The 24,343-nt window shown below is 37.6% G+C and overlaps 1 protein-coding gene across 2 annotated transcripts in view; it reads right to left on the bottom strand.

Moving 5' to 3' along the window:
• The window catches only part of spg (dedicator of cytokinesis spg), a 69,801-nt gene that overhangs the window by 3,828 nt on the left and 41,630 nt on the right, over nucleotides 1-24,343 (bottom strand). Inside the window, exons 7-32 of one of the 2 annotated variants that reach the window (XM_065493012.1) lie at nucleotides 15,919-16,003; nucleotides 14,666-14,701; nucleotides 14,438-14,598; nucleotides 14,291-14,372; nucleotides 12,275-12,487; nucleotides 12,113-12,212; nucleotides 11,920-12,052; nucleotides 10,639-10,753; nucleotides 10,417-10,579; nucleotides 10,092-10,364; nucleotides 8,541-8,832; nucleotides 8,239-8,482; nucleotides 7,191-7,377; nucleotides 6,977-7,125; nucleotides 6,469-6,573; nucleotides 5,463-5,747; nucleotides 4,455-4,614; nucleotides 4,243-4,391; nucleotides 4,104-4,189; nucleotides 3,915-3,932; nucleotides 2,870-3,032; nucleotides 2,568-2,810; nucleotides 1,644-1,838; nucleotides 1,438-1,579; nucleotides 909-1,081; nucleotides 645-860 (exon numbers count right to left, since the gene is read on the bottom strand). In XM_065493012.1, coding sequence (XP_065349084.1) covers nucleotides 645-860; nucleotides 909-1,081; nucleotides 1,438-1,579; nucleotides 1,644-1,838; nucleotides 2,568-2,810; nucleotides 2,870-3,032; nucleotides 3,915-3,932; nucleotides 4,104-4,189; nucleotides 4,243-4,391; nucleotides 4,455-4,614; nucleotides 5,463-5,747; nucleotides 6,469-6,573; nucleotides 6,977-7,125; nucleotides 7,191-7,377; nucleotides 8,239-8,482; nucleotides 8,541-8,832; nucleotides 10,092-10,364; nucleotides 10,417-10,579; nucleotides 10,639-10,753; nucleotides 11,920-12,052; nucleotides 12,113-12,212; nucleotides 12,275-12,487; nucleotides 14,291-14,372; nucleotides 14,438-14,598; nucleotides 14,666-14,701; nucleotides 15,919-16,003 — 4,168 coding nt within the window. The remainder of the gene's footprint in view (nucleotides 1-644; nucleotides 861-908; nucleotides 1,082-1,437; nucleotides 1,580-1,643; nucleotides 1,839-2,567; nucleotides 2,811-2,869; nucleotides 3,033-3,914; nucleotides 3,933-4,103; nucleotides 4,190-4,242; nucleotides 4,392-4,454; nucleotides 4,615-5,462; nucleotides 5,748-6,468; nucleotides 6,574-6,976; nucleotides 7,126-7,190; nucleotides 7,378-8,238; nucleotides 8,483-8,540; nucleotides 8,833-10,091; nucleotides 10,365-10,416; nucleotides 10,580-10,638; nucleotides 10,754-11,919; nucleotides 12,053-12,112; nucleotides 12,213-12,274; nucleotides 12,488-14,290; nucleotides 14,373-14,437; nucleotides 14,599-14,665; nucleotides 14,702-15,918; nucleotides 16,004-24,343) is intronic. The other variant, XM_065493013.1, reaches the window with a different exon arrangement.

Consider the following 24,343-nt stretch of genomic DNA (forward strand, 5'->3'; position numbering starts at 1 on the left):
GGACGAACGGCTGAATTTTAACAAAAATAAAACCATTTTCCAGCGTAAACATGGCGCACCGCGAAGCCAAAAAACGAAAAAAAATTAATTTTAATTTTTCTTTGGGCGTGAAAAATCTGATATTTGGTTTTCCAAACCGACGGCGGTCTTTTGCACGCGATGGAGTTGGTTAATCACTTAAAATTTGCTCCGTTTGGAAAAAAGTGGTGAATTTTCGACTTTCCACGTTATCCTTATGGCGACAGTGCAAAAAATCACGTTTTTAAAAATTTAAAATCTATCTACACCTAGGATTTTGATCGGATTGGCTCCAATTTTGTTTTAAAATGAACCCAGATAATTTAGCGAACTCTGCATATAATCAATAAGTAGTAATACAAATCGTGAAGAATATTTTTTACTCAATGCCTAGCTGAGATATTTAGGCAGCATTCCGGTATTTTATTTTTTTATTTCATATTTTCTTAAAAATTCGTTAAAAGTCAAGAAATAATTTTAATTATATATGCTTACAATTATCACAGAGTTAAAAAAAAGATTCCTAAATCAGGGTTAAATATTTTTAGTCCTTAAATAAAGAAATGAAAACTAAAACTTAATTTATTAAATTTAAATTTTCTAATTATTATATTTCTTAAACTTACTTGTAATCTCATGCTGAGGGGATTGATGTTGAGGCCCGGTTCATTGGTGTGGTAGTAAATCAACTGCCTGAGTTCCGCGTTGACATTTTCCATCGTTTCACAGGCGAAACGGACCGGCGGGATTTCCTCCACCTTGCGCTTCGTCACTTCGAACCAACGCAAAATCCCAGGCAGCGCGTTGCACGTCTCCATGGTCGTCCGTTCGATCCACAAACTCTGTTTAAAAATAATTAATTTAAATTACACCGGATTGAAATAAACTACCTTAAATTCATTGTCCTTGTGGATGGGACCTTTGTGGACGGGCCTGTCCGACTGGAATTTCTTGATCATGTTCACCTGGTAGAAGCTGGCGATCTTTTCCGGCACAGGGAACATGCCCTGCGCGAACACGGAATTGTTTTCCGAAATCGTCTTAACGTTACAGATTTGGATATCTGTCAGAAGTAACAAAAATGATTAGAATTCACAAAAGACACTCTTAGGATTTGATGGTTTAGTTTTTTTTTATTGAATTAATTAAGGATTTTATTGACACTGGCAAAACTTTTTCGATTTTATTGGGGAAAAACTGAAAAAAATACAAATTTTATTCAATTTAAAGAAAATTAGGTTCATTCGCAGAGACCAATCGATTGGTGATTTATTTTTGACATTCCAAAAAAAATGTTAAAATTTATTTAAATATTTTTACAATGGTTTTTTATGTTTTGTAGTAGTAGCAACAAATTTAAATTATGTATAAATAGGTTTTTTAAGATTATAACACAAATGTAATAATAAAACGTCTTACATTGTCCGTCGGAATTGACAATGTTGTCTTCTGGCGGCGTGTTTTTCATTAGAATCTGCGCCGAGGGAAATTCAGTCTGCAGGCGCTGAGTAAATGCGCCGATTCGCTCGTACTCCAGTCCGCGGTATACAAAAACTTTGTTCTGCAATTAAGAAAAATCAAATTAATACCTCTGAACAATTCTCCATAATTTAAAAAATACGTACCCTGACAAAAAGCGGGAAACTCAGTCCATAAAATCCAACCCTAAAGTATTCAGGCTCTGGTCTCAGTTGCATGAGGATGTTGTCGAAGAATTTTGCCTGCGTGTTCAAGATGTGGCTCAGCTTGGAGTAGTCGAAGAGCCGGTATTCGTACAACTCGGCCAATTCCTTGCACAAAGGAATTCCCTGCTCCCAGCACTGAAAACACAAAATTGGCATCAAAAACATGACACTTTAACTGATTTCCTGAATTTAATTGTTTTCTTGTTGGTTTTCTGGATTATTTAGTCTTTTTCATAGAAACAGAATGAGATTTTGAGTAAATTTAAAAAAAAATTTAAAGCAAAACGAATTAAAATATTTTTTGCAACATTTATATTCTTTCGAATTTCCAAAATAATAAATTTTTTTAAATTTCGCGATACTTTAGCGCAGGAAAAATTTAATGAAGGGACAGGAAAGCATTTTATTTTTGTTATAATTTAATCCAAAATGAAATCATTGAAATTTAATTATATTAAAAATTTTAATAAACATTTTTGGAGCGAAACTTGAGCCAAAGTGACGCAAAATTTAGTTACAGGGAAAATTTAAGGATATCAAAATACTTTCAAAACGCAAAAACTTCAATTTTTAAAACTATGCAGGCGAAGTAAAAGATTTTTTTGTGTTTATCGATCCCTTAAAAGGACAGAAATGGAAATAATGGAGGAAAAATAAATTTGAACGCCTGAAAGATATTATTTCCAAACGGAAAATATTTAAAGCTTGAGAGGAAATTAAAATTAAAGGAATAATTCATGTTGGCTTGGAAAAACCGGTCTTTTCTAATTTAAAGCGAAGTAATTAATCTAGAATTATTTTCCCAATTTGTTGGTAAATGGCCTTTTCCCCTCAAAATTCGATAAATTAAATAAATCTGAATACCTTTCCCTTGTCGAAGTAGTGCACGATTTTCCTGTACATCATTTCCTTGCGCTGCCACTCTGGCTGCGCCGGAAAGTGAGGGGAGGCGGGCAGCGGGTTCATGCCCCAGGTCAGCTGGTCGGCGTACAATTTCATCGTGAAGCCGGCCTCGGTGTAATTCTCAGCCGCCAAGTGCAGGTCGTGCAGCTTGTGGATGTAGCGAATGTACATTTCCTTCCGGTCGATCTCATTCTTGTAAAAGTTCTACGAAATAAAATCGTTGATAAATATCAAGCATTTTTATTTTTTTAATTAAAACTGACCAAGAGGTTGTAGGTGCAGGACATGCGTTTGTCTCGGTTCTCGTCGCCCTGAATCACGGACCGGTAGTCGAGCAGTCTCTCCAAAAGTCTCGTCACGGAGCTGATAAACGCGGCTCCACTCTCACGCCAAGCTGGATCTTCCGACTGCACTCGGTCCAGAAGACTGGTAAAAAATACGCGAGTATTTTTAAAATTGTTCATGCTAATAATTTTAGGATGTGAGCTCACGAAAAGCTCAAAATTGGACAGGAAAAATCAAATGGCTTGCAATTTGCTTAAAAAAGGGGAAATATTCCAGATATAAATATTATGTTGCTCTTAAATAAATAATTATTTGCTAAATAAAAATGTATGATATTAAAATCTGCGTCTTAAAATTGTCTTAAAGCAATTATTTATTCTAAACAAATTTCCTCCACAGTGTGCTTAAAATCTAAATTTCTTCTGAAGTTCAGAAAACATTAAAAAAGATTCTTTTACCATTTATTAAAATTTTAATGATTTGAGAAACAAAAAAAATACCTTAGAAAATAATTGCAAAAAAATATTACACGATTCGCACTCTAAGAATTATTAATCTGTTTAATTAAACCTCCGAAAAAAATCAAATTCCTAAGTTGGCGGCTACAAACACTTATGGCTAACTCAACTGGTGAATTTCCTTAACAATTTTGAAATTTTTAGACTTTCCTCAAGCTCTGGGAAACATTAAAAAGTTTTCTTGAGCCATTAATTAAAATTTTAAGGCTACAAAGAAACAAAAAAAAATGCTAAAAATAATTTAGAGAATAAAATCGTCCAAAAATTACTCTTCGCAGAACATTAAACTGTTTCAAAAAAGTTTTCAACCAAAAAAAGTCTGATTTTATTTTAATAAAAATTAAAATATAAGCTTTTCCGTGGTCACACCCATCTGAAAACCAACCACAAAAACTACACAAATTGAAAAAGGATCAAGAAAAATAAATGATATTATCAATAATTGATTTTTGTGCCATGCAGAAAGCAAGAAGACGAACTTATGATGTTGATTGATGTTACTTACACTGCACTAAGGTGCTCCCTAAAAGTGGCATGTGTGGGAAATGAACAAGAAATGAGAAAGAGTTTTTGCAGCTAAAGCTCAATTTTGACTAGTATTGTGCTAAAAGGGCCCTAAATGTATATATTTGAAAAATGTTGGCATTTGCATTTTAAATGCCAATTATTGCGGCGAAATTAAAACAAAGCTCACATGGTGTTGAAAAGCTGCCGGTACTCGTCGTCTCCCTTATTTTCACTGATCAGAATGTCCAGTTTGTCGATTAGCTCAGATTCCACCTACAAATTATCAAATAAAATCACGGAAACTTATTATTAATTTATGAATTCACCTGTTTAAAGTTTCCGCGGACTCGCTGTTCGCACTCCATCATGTCGAAGAAAATCCTGAGGGTAGCCTTTCGCAACTCAGGTTCGGGAACCAGGGTGACCTCCATGAAGGGGCCTACCATGCTCGGAATGAAGGCGATTTTGTGCTCTCCTGAAGATTAAAAACAAAAATAATTAGGAAATTATCAAATGGAAAATATGGATTTGGACGCACCTAGGGTGGACCACATCTCCAGAATTTGGAATCCCATGATGACCCTGAGGTCTGAGTATCGAACCATGACTTTATTCCGCTTCACCTCGCTGAATTGCTCCAGTTGCAGAGCCGGCTGGGTGAGGAAACTGACCGCCAGATTGAAATAATTGCTCCACAGCTGGAAATAAATTTTGTTTAATTAGTAAAATAAAAAATATATTAATATTTATCAATTATTATTTCTCATTATTAAAATTTAAATAAAAATTAGAATTTTTTTAATTTGCTAATAATTTGAGAGATTTGGAGTTGTATTAATGGAAAAAATTCACTGCCAGGAAGATGAAGAGCTCTATTTACGCATGTTAAAAATAATTTATTATTCCATTATAACCATTTTAGCGTGGGAGATTCGAATTTTAACCAATCAAAATATTTTTTCCGAGAATAAACTCGAATTTTCCAGACTTTCTGAACAACTGTTTGATTTTTGTCCATTTTTAAACACGGAAAAGGGGGCGATTTAAATTCGTAGTTTTTTCCAGATAAAATTGTTTATTACAACTTGAACAAACTTCTATTCTTTTTCTAAATTAGTTTAGCATTACAATTTTAGCTGCATATATTTAAAAGCTGGACAGCAGACACTGTAAAATATATGTCATTTTAATCATACTAAAGGAAATATTTGCACAAAAAAATTATTCTTGTCGAATATTAAACAAAAAAATAAATAAAAAACTATTAAAAATTAAAAATTTCTCCATTTTACTAAAAATTAGCAAATAATATCTTTTTATTAAAATTATATAACACCCTATAAGCAACGAAATTCATTTTCCCTTTAACTTTAAAATTCAATCAAGAAGAGCGCATCTTTTAAACTATGTGAAAATTACCCAAAATTTTAATCCCTTTTAAATTTTAATTTTTTTCAGGCCTTTTTTTAAACAAATCAATTTTTCAATTATTTCTCTCTCTCTGCCATTTTTAATAATAGAAAAGAAAATTATCTCTCGAGTGTACCTGGTGGTCGAAGGTTTGCCTGTCAGCCAAAAATCTGGTGGTGAGGGGAAAGGAGAACTCCTTGAGCGCCTCCAGCATGACTAGATTGGTTTCTGCTTTCATCACAAACCAGTCCTGGGGAAAGACGTCCTGCTTCACCAGGTCCCGGAACACGAGGAACAAGCGCAGGAGGAAATCCTTGAGCGGCTTGGCCGACTCCCGCGAGGACAATTCGGTCCAGATGAGCCGGTAGTGCGACGTCTCCATCAGCTGCAGGATGCCCACCAGACAGGCCACCAGATAACCCTGAAAATTTTGGACTGAGTTTTATTTCACTGCAGAGTTTTCGTTAAAAAAAACATATCCGCGGTGAAAGAGTTTTTTTCTGTTTCGTGCGAAAAATTAAATCACTAATATTTTAAACACCCTTTTTTATAATCGATTCCGATGGGAAAACATTTTTTGACGTGCAAGCAGGGGGAAAAGTAAAACGCACGTTGCTTTGGCGCGAAAAACGTTTGAATTTTGGTCGCTACTGCGCATGCGTCGCCCCTCTGACGTCACAGCCACGCTTTGTGATTGGCATTGGCACATTGGCAGCTGAGAAAGCTTGTGACGTCAGAGGGATCACGCATGCGCAGTAGCGATCAAAAGATTCATGCGTTTTGCGCGCCAAAGCAACGTGCATTTTACTTTGCGCCTCTGCTCGAACGTCACAAAACGTTTTTCGATCTGCAAAACTATTTATTTAAGCGTCACAAAACAATTTTAGATCAAAATAATTATTTTCTCCACCTACTTCAACCCTCAGGAAAAGATTGGAATCTAGAAAAAAATGTGGTGTATGTGGGTCTTTAAATTTTTTACTGTTTTTAAATAAAAAACGCTTTTTGACTTCCTGCGTTAAAACCAAAAAATACTAAATTTGCCGCGAAAAACATTCGGTATCGCAGAATTATAATTTTAAATCAGACGGATATTTTAAAAAATAGAATTGTAGTTTTTTTGCCAAGCCCTTTTAACGTACCACGACAGTAGCTGTCCTGTCCAGGATGATGAGCACTGTCTGCAGCAGCATGTCCAGCAGGGAGATGCAGATGATTTCCATGTCATGGTGCAAAATGTTGTTTGTCTGTTAAAATATTTGAGTCATTGGTATATTATATCGAACTTTTAAAAAATTAAAGTAAGGGTGGTAGGATTGAGAATAATGTATAATTAATTTTCTGCTTGAAGCCTCAATTTTATTTTGATTTTAATAAAAAAATGTGTTATAAAAATTACCAAATAATTGTTGAATCTGAGAAAATTTGCTATTTTTCCTTTTTTATTATTAAATATTTTAGAAAAACTATATTTAGTGATGTGTATATTTAAAAGTTAAAACTTATACTTTCACAGTTGAAATAATTAAAAAATAATGGTAACTTAAATTAACTACAAAAAGGAAGCCTTCATCTTGTTTATAAATTATGAGTTAACATTTTAAAATAACAAGAATTTTGTGCATTATGAATTAAATTAAAAAAATCTACCTTTCCGGCAGCAATTTGAGATTCCCTCTGTTTAAAGAGAAACGACGTGATATCAGCGAGAATGTCCGAGCAGAGCTTCAGTTCGTTTCTCTGGGCGAGGAAGGGCCGCAGATGCGTGCACGTGGCCGACAGGAGCAGACTCCTAGATTCTGCGAAATTAAACAATAAAATTTAAATAAAAAATACTCAGTCTAAGGTTAATTTGGATTGGTACCGCTGTCGTGGAAGAGTTTGCTGGTGACGAGGTGTCTGATGGCCGTGAGTTTCGCCTGACCCAGCTGAGGAGGCAGGTCGCGCGGAAGACTCGCCAGCATCGCCGTGGCCAGCTGCGTGCACTCGATTGTCGGCAAAACCTGCTGCAGCTGCTCGTAAACCGGGCTGATGCTCGTGAGGAGCGAAATCTGTGCAGGATTTTATTTTAGAAATTAAAAAATGACAGAGTAATCTCTATAGGGCTGTGAAATTTAGACAGTTGACAATTTCCTTCTGAGCCTCCAATCGATGCGGGACCATCAATTGAAAAGCCATAAAAATAGACTTGAAACCGTCTAAAACATTCTAACTCTGCGAAAACAGTCTAAATACAGGCAAATTCCCGTGTAAAAGAATCACCGAAACCCTGAAATTCGTTGCAAAACCCAAGCAATCGACGCGTTTTGATGCAAAATGAACTATGAAGCAGTCACAATCGCCATCCGACCCATAAATGAATTAAAAAAAAATATATTTGAAAATTGCAAAGATTTTGGGTTCGTCATTGGCGGCGGGGGCGGATGGGGGTGGGCGGGAGTGGTTTTTATGTCAATTCGACGCAGAATTTTACGGCGAGTCTGAAGAACTTTGGTTTTGCACTCTGCAACCCATAGGAGCCGAGTTATTAATTTTTAAATCCGAAAAAACGAGATTTAGACATTTCAAACTTTTGTTTTCAGGGCCCAGGCGGGGCCCTGTGGGCCGGAGGGCGCTTATTCCAGCACCAGTCAAAGCCCCTCGGTCCATCCGTGTGTGATTTTCCAAAATCTGGCAATTTTTCAAATTTATCTCAAAAATGTAAGTTTTTTAATAAATTTTTCCGTGTTTTTGGAGCATCCCTACTCATCAAGAAAATGACATTTATAAAAAATTAGGCAAGAATGCAAAATTATGGGCTAAAATTATGTATAAAAAACGTCTAAAACCATGTACAGTTTTTTATTTCCCGAAAAAACCCCGTATAATTTTCACAGCCTTTTAGAATCTAATTTGACTAAACTGTGACTCACCTGCGTGGGGAGAATGACTTCACCAGGCTGATTTAGCATTTTATTAATCGCAGCAAAAACGCTGAGCAGGTCCTTTTTGAAGTTTTCCTCGTACTGACAGCCGGTGGCGCGGGCGAAGAGCAGCCGCGACTGAATGATGAATTTGAAGATGTACTCGAGCGAACGGAATATTTTCTGAATGGGCTCTTGCATCTCTGTGGTGGTGGCCAGGTCTGAACTCTGCTGCACGTGACTCAGAAGACCCCTAGAAATTGAAGAAATCGATTGAAAAAATCATAAAAAATTAATTAATTTAAAATTACTTGTAGACGAGGGCAGCGGCAAAGTGTCCAGTGATGTACGCGTCCATGACGGGTTTGAAATGCTCGAATTTGGTGTCCTCCAGCAGGCTGAAAATGCTGACGAGCACGTGGAACACGAGACACGAGTGCGCCGTCGAGCTGCCGTCCTCGGTCGAGAACATGGAGAACAAGGCGTCGAGAACGTCTTGCAGGAACTTGACCAGTTCCTCGCCGTTCAGCTTCAGAACGCCATCGAGCGCCTCTTTTATGTTGTTTGGATGGGCTTTCCACTGCAGAAGGGCCAGAAGATCGTCTGCAATTTTATTTTTTATACGTTTAATGAGGAAATTTTATTTTTATACAAAGAAATTATAATTTGAATCACTTATTTAAAGCCAATTTTTTATTTATCTCTAAAAGTAAAAAAATTTGACCAATTATATGAATTTTTATCCTGAGGAGAGTTCGAAAAATTAATTAAATTTAAATTATGTGCAGAAACATATCACAACAGTAAGTGAAAATAATTAGGTTTATTTCTTTGTGGCGTTCCAAGTGAATTTGAATTACTTGAAAAAAAATCACATTTGCTCATTTATACGTCTCAAAAACTTAGGTTTAAGACGTGAAACCAAATAAAAAAAAATTAAAAACTTAAAAAAATCTAATTCGATTTATTTTTCAATGAAAAGTTAAGAGTTAAAAATTATATTATGTAGGACTAAAACAAAATTTTGCTTGGCTTTATTTGTTTTTGTAAATTTTTCGGTAAAACCTAATTAAGAGAATTCGGAAAACGTGTAGTTTGACCGTTTAGAAGCCATCAGGGTGCTCAGGATAGACCCTGATTTGCCCAAAATCGCATTCTTGAGGGCCAAATAGCACATTTCCTGAAAGCTCTCGACTTGGCCGTTCTAGCCGTGAGCACATCTCACAATTGGAACCAATACAGAGCCCGTCAGGCCTCATTGAAGTGGCCACACATATAAATTTAATTATTTAAATCATTCAAGGGCTACCCTGACGCCAGGGTTCGATTTCTTACATGTTTTGGAGGTCTTGTCTGACCTCAGGAGTGATCCCCAGCAAGTTCCAAGGGTAAAAATTAATGGAACGTGCATTTTAATTGTTTTAATTATTTACCAGAGCTAAAAAATACCCTTTTTTAACCTTTGAACTTTTATTTCTCTAAGGCTGCACGTTTTAAAATATCCAGGCATGCTAGATATACTTGAGGAAACATTTTCCCACTTGTTTAAAAGGAATAGTCTAATTTTTAGACCTTAAATATTTAGTTATAAAATTAAAAAAACTCGATAATTAACCAAATTTCAATAATTCCAAAAAATATTTATTTTAATATTCTAATTAGGCTCAAATTTTAATGTTCTAGCTTTACTAGAACTCGAGAAAGACTCAAATTTATAAGTTTAAAGAAGTCGAGGTGCCAAAATTTCGTTTTAAAAAATTTGGACACCCTAAAAATAAACCAAAAATTAAAAAAATATGCGATATCAACACCCTTTAGTATCAATAATTTTTCACAAGAAAATCCGAAATATAAATATTTACCATTTTGGGTGAGTTTGGTGGAGCAGAGGAGGGTGCGCACGCACACAACCTCCTTTTGCGAGCGTCCGAAGGGCGAGGCGATGTCCTGGACGCCGGGGGTGGGGTCCCAGACGCCAACCGGCAGGTTCAGGTAGACGGCAGGATCCAGCCTGCCTTTGTCCTCGCACTTGTAAATGAACAGCTCGTGGATGCCGTCGTGGATGGTGGCACCGCCATCCACCATCAGCCGGAAGAATGAGAAGCCAAAAAGCTTCTTGTCAGTCTTATCTCGAGCTAAGCATTAATTAATTTAATTAATTTTATTTTAATTGGTTTGGGGCATTACTTGAGCAGTGCCGAAACTCCAAACGCACGTGGGCACCGTAAAACCTGTCGATCGGCACTGCGAGTCTGATTGTTTCGGCCCACCAGGGCGAGTTGTGGTGGTAAATCACCATGGACTGGTAGTAGCTGGAGCCGTCCATCCCGGAAGCCCCGTACAATGTGTCCTTTAAAAGGGGAAATTTGTGTTTATTTATTTATTAAATAATTGGTGGAATAATATTACGTCGAGTAGTTTTCCCGTGTTGTCGACGATCAGGACGGTGACTTCGATATTTTTGCCAGTGGACTTTCCACCCCTCTCGAATTCTCCCCTTTCGAGGATCAGGTACAGGTCATTCCTGGCGAAGATTGTAAAAAATTAGGTGGGGAAAGAGAAATTATTATGATTTTATTTATAAAAATTTCCAGTTTGATATTTTATTTATTCTTGAATTTGGAGATACAAATCTGTTGGGAAAGTTTTGAAATTTCATAAACTGCATACAACAATATTTTATATTTAATATTGATCTGCACAATTTGTAAACCTGTATCTTATTTATTTTTCTTTTATTTGCTTGGATAAATAATAATTTTTTTGGTGTAAATTGATAGACTGTAATTCCAGTAAAATAATTAAAATTAGACTTTAAAAATAATTTAAATATTACATAAAATATAATTTATATAAATATATTAATAAAAGAATTAAAAAAAATATTTAAAATAGTTTTAAAGTATTAAAAAGTTTTAACTTAAAAATTAAGTTAAAAATAAAATTATAAAGCTTTATATTACCATAATTTTATTGTACTTTTTGTAATTCAATAAAAGTAATTTTAAAAAACATTTAATTGCTATAAACTAAAATTAGGAACCTATATGTGAATTAAGAAAAACATAATTTTAAGCAGGGTTTTTCCAGGACAATCAACAGCATTGCAAAAACTGTTTTCTTGCGTTTTTCTGCAATTCTGCGTATACATATTTCCAAAACACATTCATGCATCTTTAGTGAAGATCATAAATTCAAATGGTGGATTCCAAAATTACGGATTAAACGGATTTAAACAAAGTCAGGTTCCCGAAAAATGTGTTACTTGGCAATTTTCCAAAATTTCTTACTTTTTTGGCTCGAAATGTGATCTTTTCGGGGTTCAATTCAGAAAAATGTGGAAATTGTAGTGTAAATTAATTATTAAAATGATTAAAATTGAGCCTGGAAATAATTTAAAAATTAATATACAATAATTATAATAATTTTTAAAAAATAATCATACACCAATTCTGAAGGCATAATTTTTATATTTAGTTCATTTTAAATTATTTTCAAACAACTATTTGAAAACTTTCAATTTAAAATTTTATTTTATTTTTTGTGTTTTCATTTTAGCAGTTTTATCATTTTTCCAGCAATTTTTTTCACGCGAAAAACCAGCGCAGAATTTACCCGCATGCTAAAATTGGCAAACCCTGATTTTAAGACGATTTCCAAACTCCCATCACTTAAAATATTTCAACCTACCGAACATCCCCTGGCATAATTACGTCGGCAAACCCCAGTTTTCTGGTGACAGCCATGTTTTTCAGGAGTAGAGCGTTTTCTTCGCGCACTTGGGGCAGTTCTCCGTGCAACAGTTTCAAAGAGACATCAATGCCTGAAATTCACAAAATTTAAAAATCAACAAAAATAAAATAAAAACACCACTGGCTTTTACCGCAGTTTGCCTGTCCAGAGACCGGGCTGAATTTATTGCTTTGCTTTTTGATAATGAACTCGTGCAATGTGTGAAAATCTTTCTCCTCGCACTGGTAGACCTGCAATGAGTCTCGGGGTCAGTCACAAAAGCAATTACGAGAGCAAAAGCAGCGAGTCATGCCTTGAACGAGAATTCCTGCTCGAGATCTTGAGGAGTCGACTGCTCCCTCTCCTTGTGCAGGAATTCGCTGATGCTGAGGACGGCCACACCATACGGCCGCCGGTAGAGCTGCGGTAATTTATGCTTGGCAGAGTCAGACAGCAGCATCCGGCCCACCCGCATCACATGCGCCACCACCACTATGTCGCGGTTCAGGTCGGAAGAGCCCAGGTCCTGAGTGACAAACAATAATTTTAAATCAATTTGAAGAAGAGCAGATTTTTTTCTCTACTTAATGGCTGAACACTTTATTCGAGTTAAGGGAAGGGCAGGGGCGAGGTGTCTGACAATGAGCTAAAACTTTTAAAAATCCTTGACAAAAACCCGTTCCCTATCTTCCCGTGTAAATAAATCAGCATTCTTTCGCATTTTGGCGCAAGACCAGAGCAATTGGACGCGTTTTAACGTGGAGAGACGTATTTTCAAGCCAGAAACTGGCTCCGGGCCATAGGTCAATTTAAAAAATTAAATTATTTTTTAAAAAAAGCGCAGATTTTGGGGTCGGGCGGCAAATGGGGCCTAAAAGACGCAGATTATTACGGCGAGTCTGATAAATTTTGGTTTTTGACTGTATGACCCATAGGAGCCGAGTAATTAATTTTTTAAGTGCAAAAAACACGATTTGTGACATTTCAAACTTTGGTTTTCGGGGCCCGGGAGGGTCCCTATGGGCCAGACGGCGCTGATTTAAGTACCAATCGACGCCCCTCGGTGAGGCGCATCCGCCTGTGTTCAGTTTTCCAAAATCGGATCACTTTTAGAATTTTTGCGAATTTATTTCGGACAAATTTTTCAAAAACCTCTAAAATAAAAAAAATTGCTGCCTCGGCGAACAGTAGCCCAAAGAGCCCAAGGGGTGATATTTCATTTTTTTAATTTTATGCAAATAATTTAAGAATAAAAATTCCTAAAACAAAGCCAGAATTAAAACCGAACACTTTAAAATTGCGCAGAATTTGGGGGCGTTGGCGACAGCGGGGACAAAGACAATCAGACTTAAAATACGCAGAATTTTATGTAGAGTCTGATAAACTTTGAATTTTTTCTGTGCGACCCATAGGGACCGAGTTATTAATTTTTAAAGTCGAAAAAACGCGATTTGAGACATTTGCCAATTATGGTTTTCGGGGCCCAGGCGGGGCCCTATGGGCCGGATGTCGCCAATTTAGGTCCAAATCGACGCCCCTCGGTAAGGCGCATCCACCCGTGTTCAGTTTTCCAAAATCAAATCAATTTTCGAATTATTACGAATTTTTTTCGGCCGAATTTAAAAAAACTCGACATTTTTTTAAAAAAATTTGAATATTTTTGCCGCTGCCCGTCTGAAGGCTTAAAAGAGTGGAAGCCACTTCTTGTATTTAATTAAATGCAAAATATTTAAAATAAAAATCCCTCATTCAAAGCGAGAAAGCTCGTTCTTGCAGAAATAAGTTGAGGGGAAAAATAAATAAATTAAGTTAATTACTTTCAGCAGGTAATACGTGGCCTACGGAGCTGAAACAGTTGCTGAATACAGTGCGAAAATGGGTTATTTTAATTTTTCCTCTCCAAATTTTATGAGTAAAATTCCGCGCTGAGCAGAGCCACTCATTTTTATTTAAAAAAATCTATTTGTTACGGCGATGTAAATATTTTTGCAAACAAAACAATTATTCAAATTTTTGTTGCAGTTTTGATAGTTGTAAATCATATTTAGCTCTGGAAATTTATTTCCGTATTTAAATTTATCTTTGGCTTATTCAATTTTTGAAATGAAACGTCACCAGTCCTTAATGTTACTCTTTACAAAATAAATGAATTAATGTGACACTTCTTCAAAATAAAAATTAAATAAATAAATTGTGAGCGTCCAAATTATCAACTCTCATTAATAAAATTTACAAATTAATTGTTTATTTAAATAATTAAAACATATTTTGGTGTACATATTTTTAACAAATATTTAAAATAAAAATCCTATTGGAAAAAAATTCCTACCGTGAAAATAGTGCAGTTGCTGTGGAGCCGCTCGACGTAGCTGGAGAAGCCCTCCTTGGAGATCTTGACCAGGAATCTCTCGCTGAGAACACACAGACAGTCAGACCGCATTACTGCCGTGATTGGCGCCACGCCCTTGATAAGTACCTGATGTAGGCGGCCCGCTTTGTGTCGTACAGTGAGAAGAAGATCTCAATGTCCTCGCCCACGTTGAGCCGAAAGTCGCGCATGCAGAAGTACAAGTGGTGGGTCAGCACCCGCTTCGCCGCCCCGGGCCCCTCTCGCGGACGCCGCACCGTCCCGCGCGCCTACGCAATATACACTCCACTTTATATTCACTGCTCCTAATTTTATTTATTAAAATGTTATACTCACCGATGCACCCTGAGAACTCTCCGAACTCTGCACGTGCTGCAGGGGAAAGAGAAAAATAAATTATTGCAGTTGAAAGTTTAAATGAAAAATGATGTTGGTACAAAAGGCCGAGATTTTAGGACTTGAGACCAAATGATAGGGTTTTTAATTAATTAATGAAATAAGAAATAAGGCAATCTATAACCATAATTTACTAAAGTAATTTCATTGAAGTATCCTGCTCCTTGTGAATTTAATTTTTATTCTGTGATTTAATTACCTGCTTTAAAAAATTTGAATTGCGAAAATAATTAGTCAAAATATTCAATTTTTACGTTTAAATATTTTTCTAAATTTTAAATACACTTTTCGAACAGCTTAATGAGTTATATATTCGTTCGAAAATTAATATTTTCTTGAGTATTTTTTTACATAAGCTTATTAAACATATAACAAAATTATTTCAATAGGAAACAATTTTTGCACCAGTTTTAATCCACCAGTGGTTTCTTTTGATTGTGATTAAAGACTAAATCATGCTGCTGTGCATTCTGCCTCTAGAATTAATTCTTTACACGTGCTGAAAACCAAAATCAGTCAGCCATTCGCTGTAGAAACGTCGGAAGAGATTTTTTATTTAAAAAATAGTTTTTCACGATTCTACGGCGATTGGCTGAACTGATTTTGGTTTTCAGCACGTCAAGAGAAAGCAAATTGAGTGAAGAATGCATATTGGCAAGATTGAGTCTGAAATCGCAGTAGAAGTAAATTAAAATTAAATTTATTACGAAAGTATACGGTCGCGCCATCTATTGCCGGCTGACGCAACTGAAGAATTAAAATTTTTTTCACGTTAAAAACAAAATATACAAGCAAAATTACCAATCCAATTTCTGAAAGAGCAATCAGTTGTTACATTAACCCGTAAACAACCCCCTAAATCAACCCCTTACGCATTTTTAGTAAATCTAAATGTCTCTTGATTATAAGGTTCTCTTCTCTGTACTTTGTTCAATTTCTTTCTCTAGAATTCATTTCATGCAAAACATTTTAGCCACCCTTTTCATCCCCTTAAAAACTATATTTACTATCAGGGGTGCATCTTAGCGGTAAAATTGGTTGAAAGAACATTTAGATCGGGCAATAATTATTTTTCTAAAATATATTAAATTTAAAAAAAGGGGTGAATATTACAACGAGGAATTTTTTCCACCAAAAAATCTTTCGCAAAGCTACGCAACACAATTTAATTTGAATAATATCTAATATCTCACCACTTGGTGCAATTCGACGAGACTCATGGCGGTCGGGTCCACCATGAAGGCGCCCACTCGCGGCACCAGGTCCAATCCGAGTTTCCTGCAACACACACGTCAAGCAGGATATAAATAAAAATTCCAAAGACATTAGTATAGATAAATTAATTCAATTCACGTTTCTGATTAATCGCCTGGTTGTGCTGGGTGTACGAATATATATTTATGCGAGGTTGATAAAAATACGTTTTGAGCGTGTTACTACGCAGAGCCAATTTTGATTTAGACAACGATCAATCGCGGGTAATCCTTCATCCGCTTAATTGAAGCAGTGCCGAAAGGAATGCAGAGCGTCATCCAAACGAAATCGCCCGCTGAGCCAACGCCACGACTTGTAATAATTAAAGAGGATTGAGACAAAAATCCAGGAAAATGTTTAAACTCTTCTCTTAGCATTCAGTTGAAGCCAAAACTGATTTAAAAATAACTGTAATATTTTTAGAAATGCTTTCAAATTGTGTGTTTCCTTTGAAATCTGATTTTATTTCACAAAAAAAGAGCTTCCCTAAAAGATTTCATACGCTGTTGGACAGATCTCGACGAGAGGAATCGAAATCTGCCAAAGAAAATGTGGTCAAGCGCTGGAATTTTGGAAAAAATTGGAAAATTTTGAATTTTTACTGTAGCAAGGTCCTGTTTTGACTATTGCATAAATTGTAATACGAATTTATTATCGATCAACTGCAATTCATATAACAAATTCATTCTAAATTTAAAAAAGGGGTCGAACTGGTTGCATATACCCGTCTCTCCAATTTGTTTTTACATTGAACCATTTGCCCGCGCGGCAGCTGTATATATTTTTCTTATTTCTGGGCGCGATTGACAGGCGTGATCGCCGGGTTTGACGTGCGGTTTTGAATGTGCGACCCTCGTCTCTCTGGTTGTCGAAAGGCAAAAGTCACGCGACAGCAGCAAGAGTGCATCTCGCGCGCGGGGGCCGGCGTGTCTGGTTACCAGATGAGGCATGAGGGCCATTAGCAGCGCGTAATATGTCGCTGGCTGGCTGGGGCTACCGCTCGGCTGCTCTCGCCCCGCGGGACCGACGTCAGGGCCTGCCTCTGCCCACCCGCTTACCCGATGGGAAAATGTGTATATATCAAGGAGGAATATAAGGTACGCGTAGCGCGGTGGACCGTGCCCGCGGGCACACCGGCCAGAAAGGCCGCGCTGATGAGCCACAAAGAGAGAGAGAGAAAGACCTGCCGAGTGGAGATGACGAGCACGAATATTTTATATCTAATAACCAGGGCGCGGATTTTTAGTCGGGTTTTTTTAAAGGAAGAAAAAATTGAATTTTGAAGAAAGTACAGGTGATTTTAGTAATTACACCTATAAATTAAATTTAAAATATTAAATTAACACAATTTTCTAGTTTTATTACGGGTCTTTTCTAGTCGGAAAATAAATTGGTGCTTTTTTGATAAAGAGCAATTTTAATTTTTGTCTGCAAAAGAGTTTTTTTCGCTTTTAAATTATATTTACTTCCAAGCTGCAAATAAAATACACAATTTTAGAAAAATATTAAAGACGAGATCGCGACTTTATTCCAGAATAGGCGGCAGTTAATTAACTAATCGTTGTGTCAGTGGTTTTCATTACCAGAAAAATTTAAAATCTGTGTTTTTGAATCGGTAAAAATTCTCCTTGTGTTGTCTGAAAATCGTAGAAATTATTAAAATGAATAAAAAATTATTTTTCTGCGATGATTCTCAAATAAATTTACTTAATTTTGGGTATTTTGATTCTTCCCGAAAAAATTTAAAGGTTCTCTAACGGCCAGTTGAAGTTTTCAGACGAATTTTGGGCGAAAATAGTAAATTCGAGAAAAACTTGCACAGTAGGAAAAAAACTAGAAATTTAATCAGCTTTCTGAATATAGGCAGTTTTTGACGCTACTATCAACTGCTGAATTTTAATCAGGCCAAACACACAACCCTTTCGAAAATCTGCAATTTTTGAAAAAATAAAAAAATAAATTTCAAGACTCAAAAGTATTATTTTTTATATTCTCACAATTAAATTTTCGTAATTTTTCTCACCCCGCAAGCTATTAATTTCCTTTGCTCAAAAAGGGGGCGTAACCGCAAAAATTCGAAAAATTGGATTTTTGGGCACTTTTGGTCAGAAACTTGTCATGTTCTATCATTTTTTTTTAAAGATAATTTTATATTGGGAAAGAAAGCAAGTGTTTTACGATTTAATTTTGAGAAAATTTTAGGTTTAAAGGCGGCGTAGAAAACATTTTGGTGATTTTAACACAGTTTAAAGCCCGATTAATTTTAATTTTAGCTCAAAAGTCCTAAAGTTGCACAATTTTTGTTCATTTTAGATATCTAATTAAAACTCAAACGCGGACGGAAAATAAAATGTCAAAAAATGTCTTAAATTCCCAACCCTACTAATAACCCACGAGCTAAGCCACGTCTCTCTCTCTCTCTTATCTCTCTCTCTCTCTCTCTCTCTCTCTCTCTCTTTCGCTGCAGCAGCAGCCAGTCTGGCATTGCCTTTTCCTTTTTTATCTTTTCTTCTTCTAACTCTGGTCACCGCGCGCGGCTGAGGCTGACGACTGGAGCGGCAGATGGATGGAAAAGCACCAGAAACCGCAGCCGCAGGCCGGCCGGCCGGCCGGCGTTTATTTATTATTAATTCTTTCATTTAATCTGTGGATGATTTTTGTGCGTTTTGGTTGCGGCTGTGAAAAACACGCACAAATGACCGCAGGTATCGGCACGAAGGGCCCGTCCGGCGACATGCGAGAAAACAAAATCTAAACAATTTCGAAAAGACGAGAGAGAAGATCGGTTGTGCGTGTCCACCGGCCAGGGCCAGCCAGGGTTTCGCGAAGGGAATTATATTTTCAGGCCAGCCAGCCAGCCAGGTAGGCATTCCTGAGAATGAGTCATGCACATTATTTTACGTGTACGCAAGAAGCCGGCCGGCCGGCCGGCCAGCGCGTCGCGAACTGGAAATCGAAGGGACGGAGGGAGGGAGGGAGCGAGCAGTTTCGTTCCAATCTTGTTGCTCCTTATATACCATCCAGCGATGAATCGATTTTCAAGCTCTCCTTTCATGGATTGCTAAATGATACACAAGCCGGTTCATAATTTCATATTATTATTATAATAAAAAAATAGCAGCCTTACGCAGCGGCACCGCTGTTTCGTATACTTTCTGATAGAGATATTTCTCCAGGGAATAAGTTTGCTCGACGGTAAACGGTTTGGTTTTCTATAGACGGGAAAGCACGTCTGACTAATTTGAATTTTAATTGAACAAGTCAAGTGTGGAATTAATAAGAAAATCCTTCAGCTATTTGGCTGAAAAAATGTTTTATCGCAAGGGTTGGGAATTTTAAACGATCGAATATTTTTTTAATTTAAAATCCAATTTTAGCAGATCAGGAAATTAATTGCTTCCGGGGTGAAAAAGATTATGGAAATTTAATTTTGAGAAGATAAAAAATAGTACTTTTGAGTCTTGAAAGGTATTTTTTAATATTTCAAAAATTGCAGATTTTCGAAAGGGTCGTGTGTTTGGCCTGATTAAAATTCAGCAGTTGATAGTAGCGTCAAAAACTGCCTATTTTTAGAAAGCTGATTAAATTTCCAATTTTTCCCTATTTGGCAAATTTTTCTCAATTTTTTTTGCACAAAATTCGTTTGAAAATTTCAACTGGCTGTTAGAAAACCTTTAAATTATTTTGGGGAAAAACCAAAATAGCCCTAATTAAGTCGATTTATTCGAGAATCATCTGAGGAAAATTATTTTACTCAAATAATTAAGTGAAATTAGGCCACATTGTGCAATAAAGCGAGTACAGACGGCGGGAAAGTGTATGCCACGCCCCCCTCTGTTGGCCAATCAGATAGTTTTTGCAAGTTTTCTCCGAAATTTCCAGCGCTTGACCATGTTTTCTCACGTGATTTTGAATCCTTTCATTGACATCTATCTGCCAGTGTGAGTTTTCCTTTGGGGAAATGCGGAAATTCAAAGACAATCGCGATTGCAAAATTCTTCTGAGAATTCTCCGTTTAAAACAATGCTAACTTTGAGGCCGATTTTCTAGAAATTTTATTTAAAAATTTACTTCATAGAGATAGGTTTATTGCCATTCTATATAACATCTTCCAAATAAGCCGTTTGATGACTGTACGAGTTTGGCTACGCGTGTGTGCATCACGCAAGCAGCTGTGATATAAATTAAGATAAAGAATTTTCTTTCCTCCTTTCTGCCTGCCAGATAGAATGCGTTGACATCGAGGTCATCAGACGAACTGCTTTCCCGAGCAGATTAAAATAACTCATGGGTTGTTTGTTTCACACGCATTCGTCCGATTTTGGACGCGGGCGAGATAAAACAAGGCAGAAATCGTGATTGCGCCCAGCATCCCACGGTGAATTATGTCCCTTGATTTATTCATCCAGCGGCGTTTATTCCCATAGACTCTCTTTCTCTCAGCGGTCGGGTTCGTCGGTCGGTCGAATTGGCTCGAGGACGCACCTGCGGAGCCGCGAGAGGAGGATGCTGGGAATGTGCGTATCATGGAAGCCGGCGTGGTGGCTCGAGCGGGGCAGACACTGCTCGTTCGCTCGCTCGCTCGCTCGGCCCCTCGGATGGATGACTGGCCTGCCGAGCGAGCGAGCGAGCTGCTCGTCAGGTACGGCCGCCGCCGCGGCTCAGGGTCAGGCACGACCGCCGCCGTCCCCCTCTCACACACCGGCATTCTTGACTCCCTGACTTTCGCACTCGCTCGCTCGCTCTCTCGATGGAGTGTACAGTCGGGGATGTGAAAAACAGTCGGTTTTCTAGAGAAAAAAATAGAAGGCGCATAGACCCAGGTCTAAATGGCCGTTAAACAAACGGTTCTATATTTATAGAGGACCGCCGAGACGCGATTTCACAATTTTTAGACACGTCTTGGTCCAATGGTCGCTCTTTAATATGAATATAGAAATGGCTATCTGTGGAATGAGATTGATAATCCCTGTTGCCAAAAGTTGAACTTTAAATTTTCTTAGAAAAGTGTCTGCAAATGGTGAGGACTGTCTCCTTACCTGCGAAATCCTATTTTATTTCACAATAATAAGGTTTCATAGGCTGTTGGACAGATCTCGACCAGAGGAATCGAAATCTCTTTTGTAATAATAGTATTTAAAACTAATTAAAAAAATAGAAATGAATAAGAAAAATTTAGAATTCCATTTTAAAATCTTTTAATTTGGTTGAATTTTTTATTCCAAAAACTCTCTTGTACTTGCGGGCTAAATTTCTCCATCTCAATAAGTAACAGAACAGTTTCGGGGCAAGATTATCCTGAAACAAGCTCCCACCAAATACAAACACAGCCGAGCGTCGCGCAAACGAAACAGAAATTCTAAACCAGGATCTGGATGGGTGGCGATTGTCAAAAAGCAGACGGTTAATTGTTTTGCACCGAGGCTAATTCCCCGACAAGCAACAGTTCCATTGTCAGCCTGCAAGAAAGAAAAAAAAAACGAAAACACGGTCGGTCTGTTCGTTCATCAGGCTATCTGTCACGCATCAGCTGGGCGCAAGCAAGGGGGACTCTCGTTGGCTGGCTCCGTGTCCCAAAGTCATCAATTACGGTGTGCGCGGTGCGTTCGCCCGCTGCGAACCCAATGCGATTGTTATTAATCTGAAAATAAGTCCGAGCAGCAGCAGTCTTGCCCGGCGCATCAACAACAATCAGCCTCCGAGCGAAAACATGACTCTCCTCAAGAGAGAAAGAAAGAAAGAAAAAAGAAAGAGGGCCAGGCATCCCTTTGTGTTTTTCGAAAACGCACCGCGAGCGAGGAAAAAAGCAGCAGCGGTGTGGCGGCGTGGGAACAAGCCATTAAACACAACCTCGCATCCTTGTGTATAATAGAATGATCCCATCACTTTTTGTTTGCATTGCTTGGGGGTGTGTGTTGAGCCCTTGAAAAGTTAAAAAAAAAATTAATAGAATGGCGAGAGGAATTGCGACAGTTTAATTTTCATTATTAAAGACCGTCTCTGACGAAGTTTCTGAGCACACCAATCGATTCCTGAGGGTCGAATTAGGTAAAGTGGACATTTTCCCGTCCAAATTGTCCAGTGCGACGTGCGATATTTTTTCCCGCCAAAACAATATGAATGCGAGAAGTGCGCATGCGTCAGAGCTGGCTGGATCTGACAATGAAGTCATTCGTACAGCTGCGGTCTCTCCGCAAGTGCTCAAACCAGCTCTGACGCATGCGCACTTCTCTCATTCATATTGTTTTGGCGGGAAAAAAGGTTCACACGTCGCGCTGTACTTTTTTAACGGAAAAAACATTTAATTTACCTAATTCGACCCTCAGGAATCGATTGGTGTGCTCAGAAACTTCGTCACAGATGGTCTTTAATAAAAAAAATAACCTTGAAATTAAAATATTTCCAATTTTCTCCAAAATTTCCAGCGCTTAAGCATATTTTCTTGACAGATTTCGTTTCCTCTCGTTTGAGATCTGTCCAGCAGCGTGTGAAACCTTTTAGGGGCACTCGTTTTTAGTAAAATAAAATAGGATTTCAAGTAAGGAGACAGTGCTAACTTTGCAGCCACATTTAAAAAAAATTTACACGCCTAATTAGCTAAATTTTGGCTTTAACTGAATCTAAAAAAATGAGTTCGTGCATTGGCAACAAGGATTTTCCATAATTTTACAGTATTAATATTTAATCCAGTCAATTTTCCAGAAATCCTGAATTTTTCGACCAATTTCCGACTTAAAAAGACATATTATTCAATTTTATTCCGGTCCTGTATCTTTTGAGAGGCTGCGCAGGTGTGAGAGAGGGGCGACAGACAGAGGAGACGTGAATTAATTAGGGGTTGCCTGCTAAATCAATTTACATTGACACCGGCTAGAGCGGAGCAGCGAGAAAGAGATAAGGCGAGACCCTTTATTTTCCCTTGTCTCAACGAGCGCGGTGCTTATTAAGATCCAAAGCTTGTCAAGAATTAAAAGAGCCGATCCCGTTTTCTAGCAGCTCTCGGTCCTTTTGAAAACACGGCCGTTTAATTGCCGCCGTTTAGCAGGTGTCAATGGAATTTTCAGCGAGCAGCGAAAATCCGTGCGCGCTTTGTCAACACGCCATTAATTTTCGCATTCGCACCTTGACGCAAAAGTCGGCAGCACGTGCAAATTACGCAGCTGCCAGCGTCGCCGACTCAAACGGTGAATTTCTGGCGGTGTTTTATCAAAAGGCTAGGAAATTTTGTAACTTTTCAAGTTGAAATTAGATGATAAAAGCAAATATTCGCATTAAATTAGACGTTTTATTTAATATTTAAAGCTTTCTTGATTTAAAAAGGACTGTCTCCTTATTTTAAATCCTTTATTTCACGACAAAGAGTTTTTCTAAAGCGTTGGACAGATGTAGACGAGAGGAATCGAAATCTGCCATGCAAATGTGGTCGCACGGTGGAAATTTTAGAGAAAATTTGAAAAAATTGAATTCTTACTCTATCAAACTCCGTTTTTTTAATTATTGCAAAATTGTAGATTTTTTTATCAACTGCCTTTTTCATCCAACAATTCAAATAATTTTCAATTAATCCACTTGAAAACAAAATACATTTTTGGAAATTTTCAGGTTTCAATTTTTGAGCAGTTTAACAATATTTATTTGAGTTTATCAAAGGCAACGATTTAATTTTGCATTTTTTCAAATTTAACCCTAAAAAGATAACGTTTTGCGCCAAATTTCAGACTATGTATCGATATTAAAATCGCTTTTTTATAATTTGGCCGTGTCTTCCGTGTCTTCGATCTTCTTTGAAAAATAAAAAGGCAGCGTGGCGCAGACAGCAGCACCTTTTGTGTGTTCCTTTCGGAAAGAATGGTCGGCATTCGGGGCGACGATTGGCTGCGGTGAGCCGGGCTGCGTCGCTGATTGGCCGGTATTCGCCTTGACCCCGGCTTGACCCCGGGCTTCCATTCACCCCGGCCGCGGCGGGAGCCGAGTGTGGGTGCACCCGCGTGCCTATTAATAACACAGCACGACGATAATAAGCACCTTTGCATCCTAGAATAACCTGGCCGACGCATGCATGTGCATGTCGATATCTCGCGCGGCTCCAAATTAGTTTTGGAATTCCTTTGTGTAATGAAATTGCTTTACGAGCATGTGCAGCATGATGTTCGCTGCCGTGGCCGCGCGCCCGGCCCGCAGATGCCGCCGACGCGATAAATGCGCGATTGCTAAGCGGCATGAGCAGTCTGTTTTTTTTATTTTTATTTTTCTTCTGGCCACCTAAGGAAGGTCGTGCCTTTTTCAGTCGGCGCATTTTCGAGACCAGCCCTTCCTTCCAACTGTAAAAATCTGAATTCCGATGCGTCTCGGTGTGTTTTTAGA

This window comes from Cloeon dipterum, chromosome X (assembly GCF_949628265.1).
Source record: "Cloeon dipterum chromosome X, ieCloDipt1.1, whole genome shotgun sequence".
Lineage (NCBI taxonomy): Eukaryota > Metazoa > Arthropoda > Insecta > Ephemeroptera > Baetidae > Cloeon > Cloeon dipterum.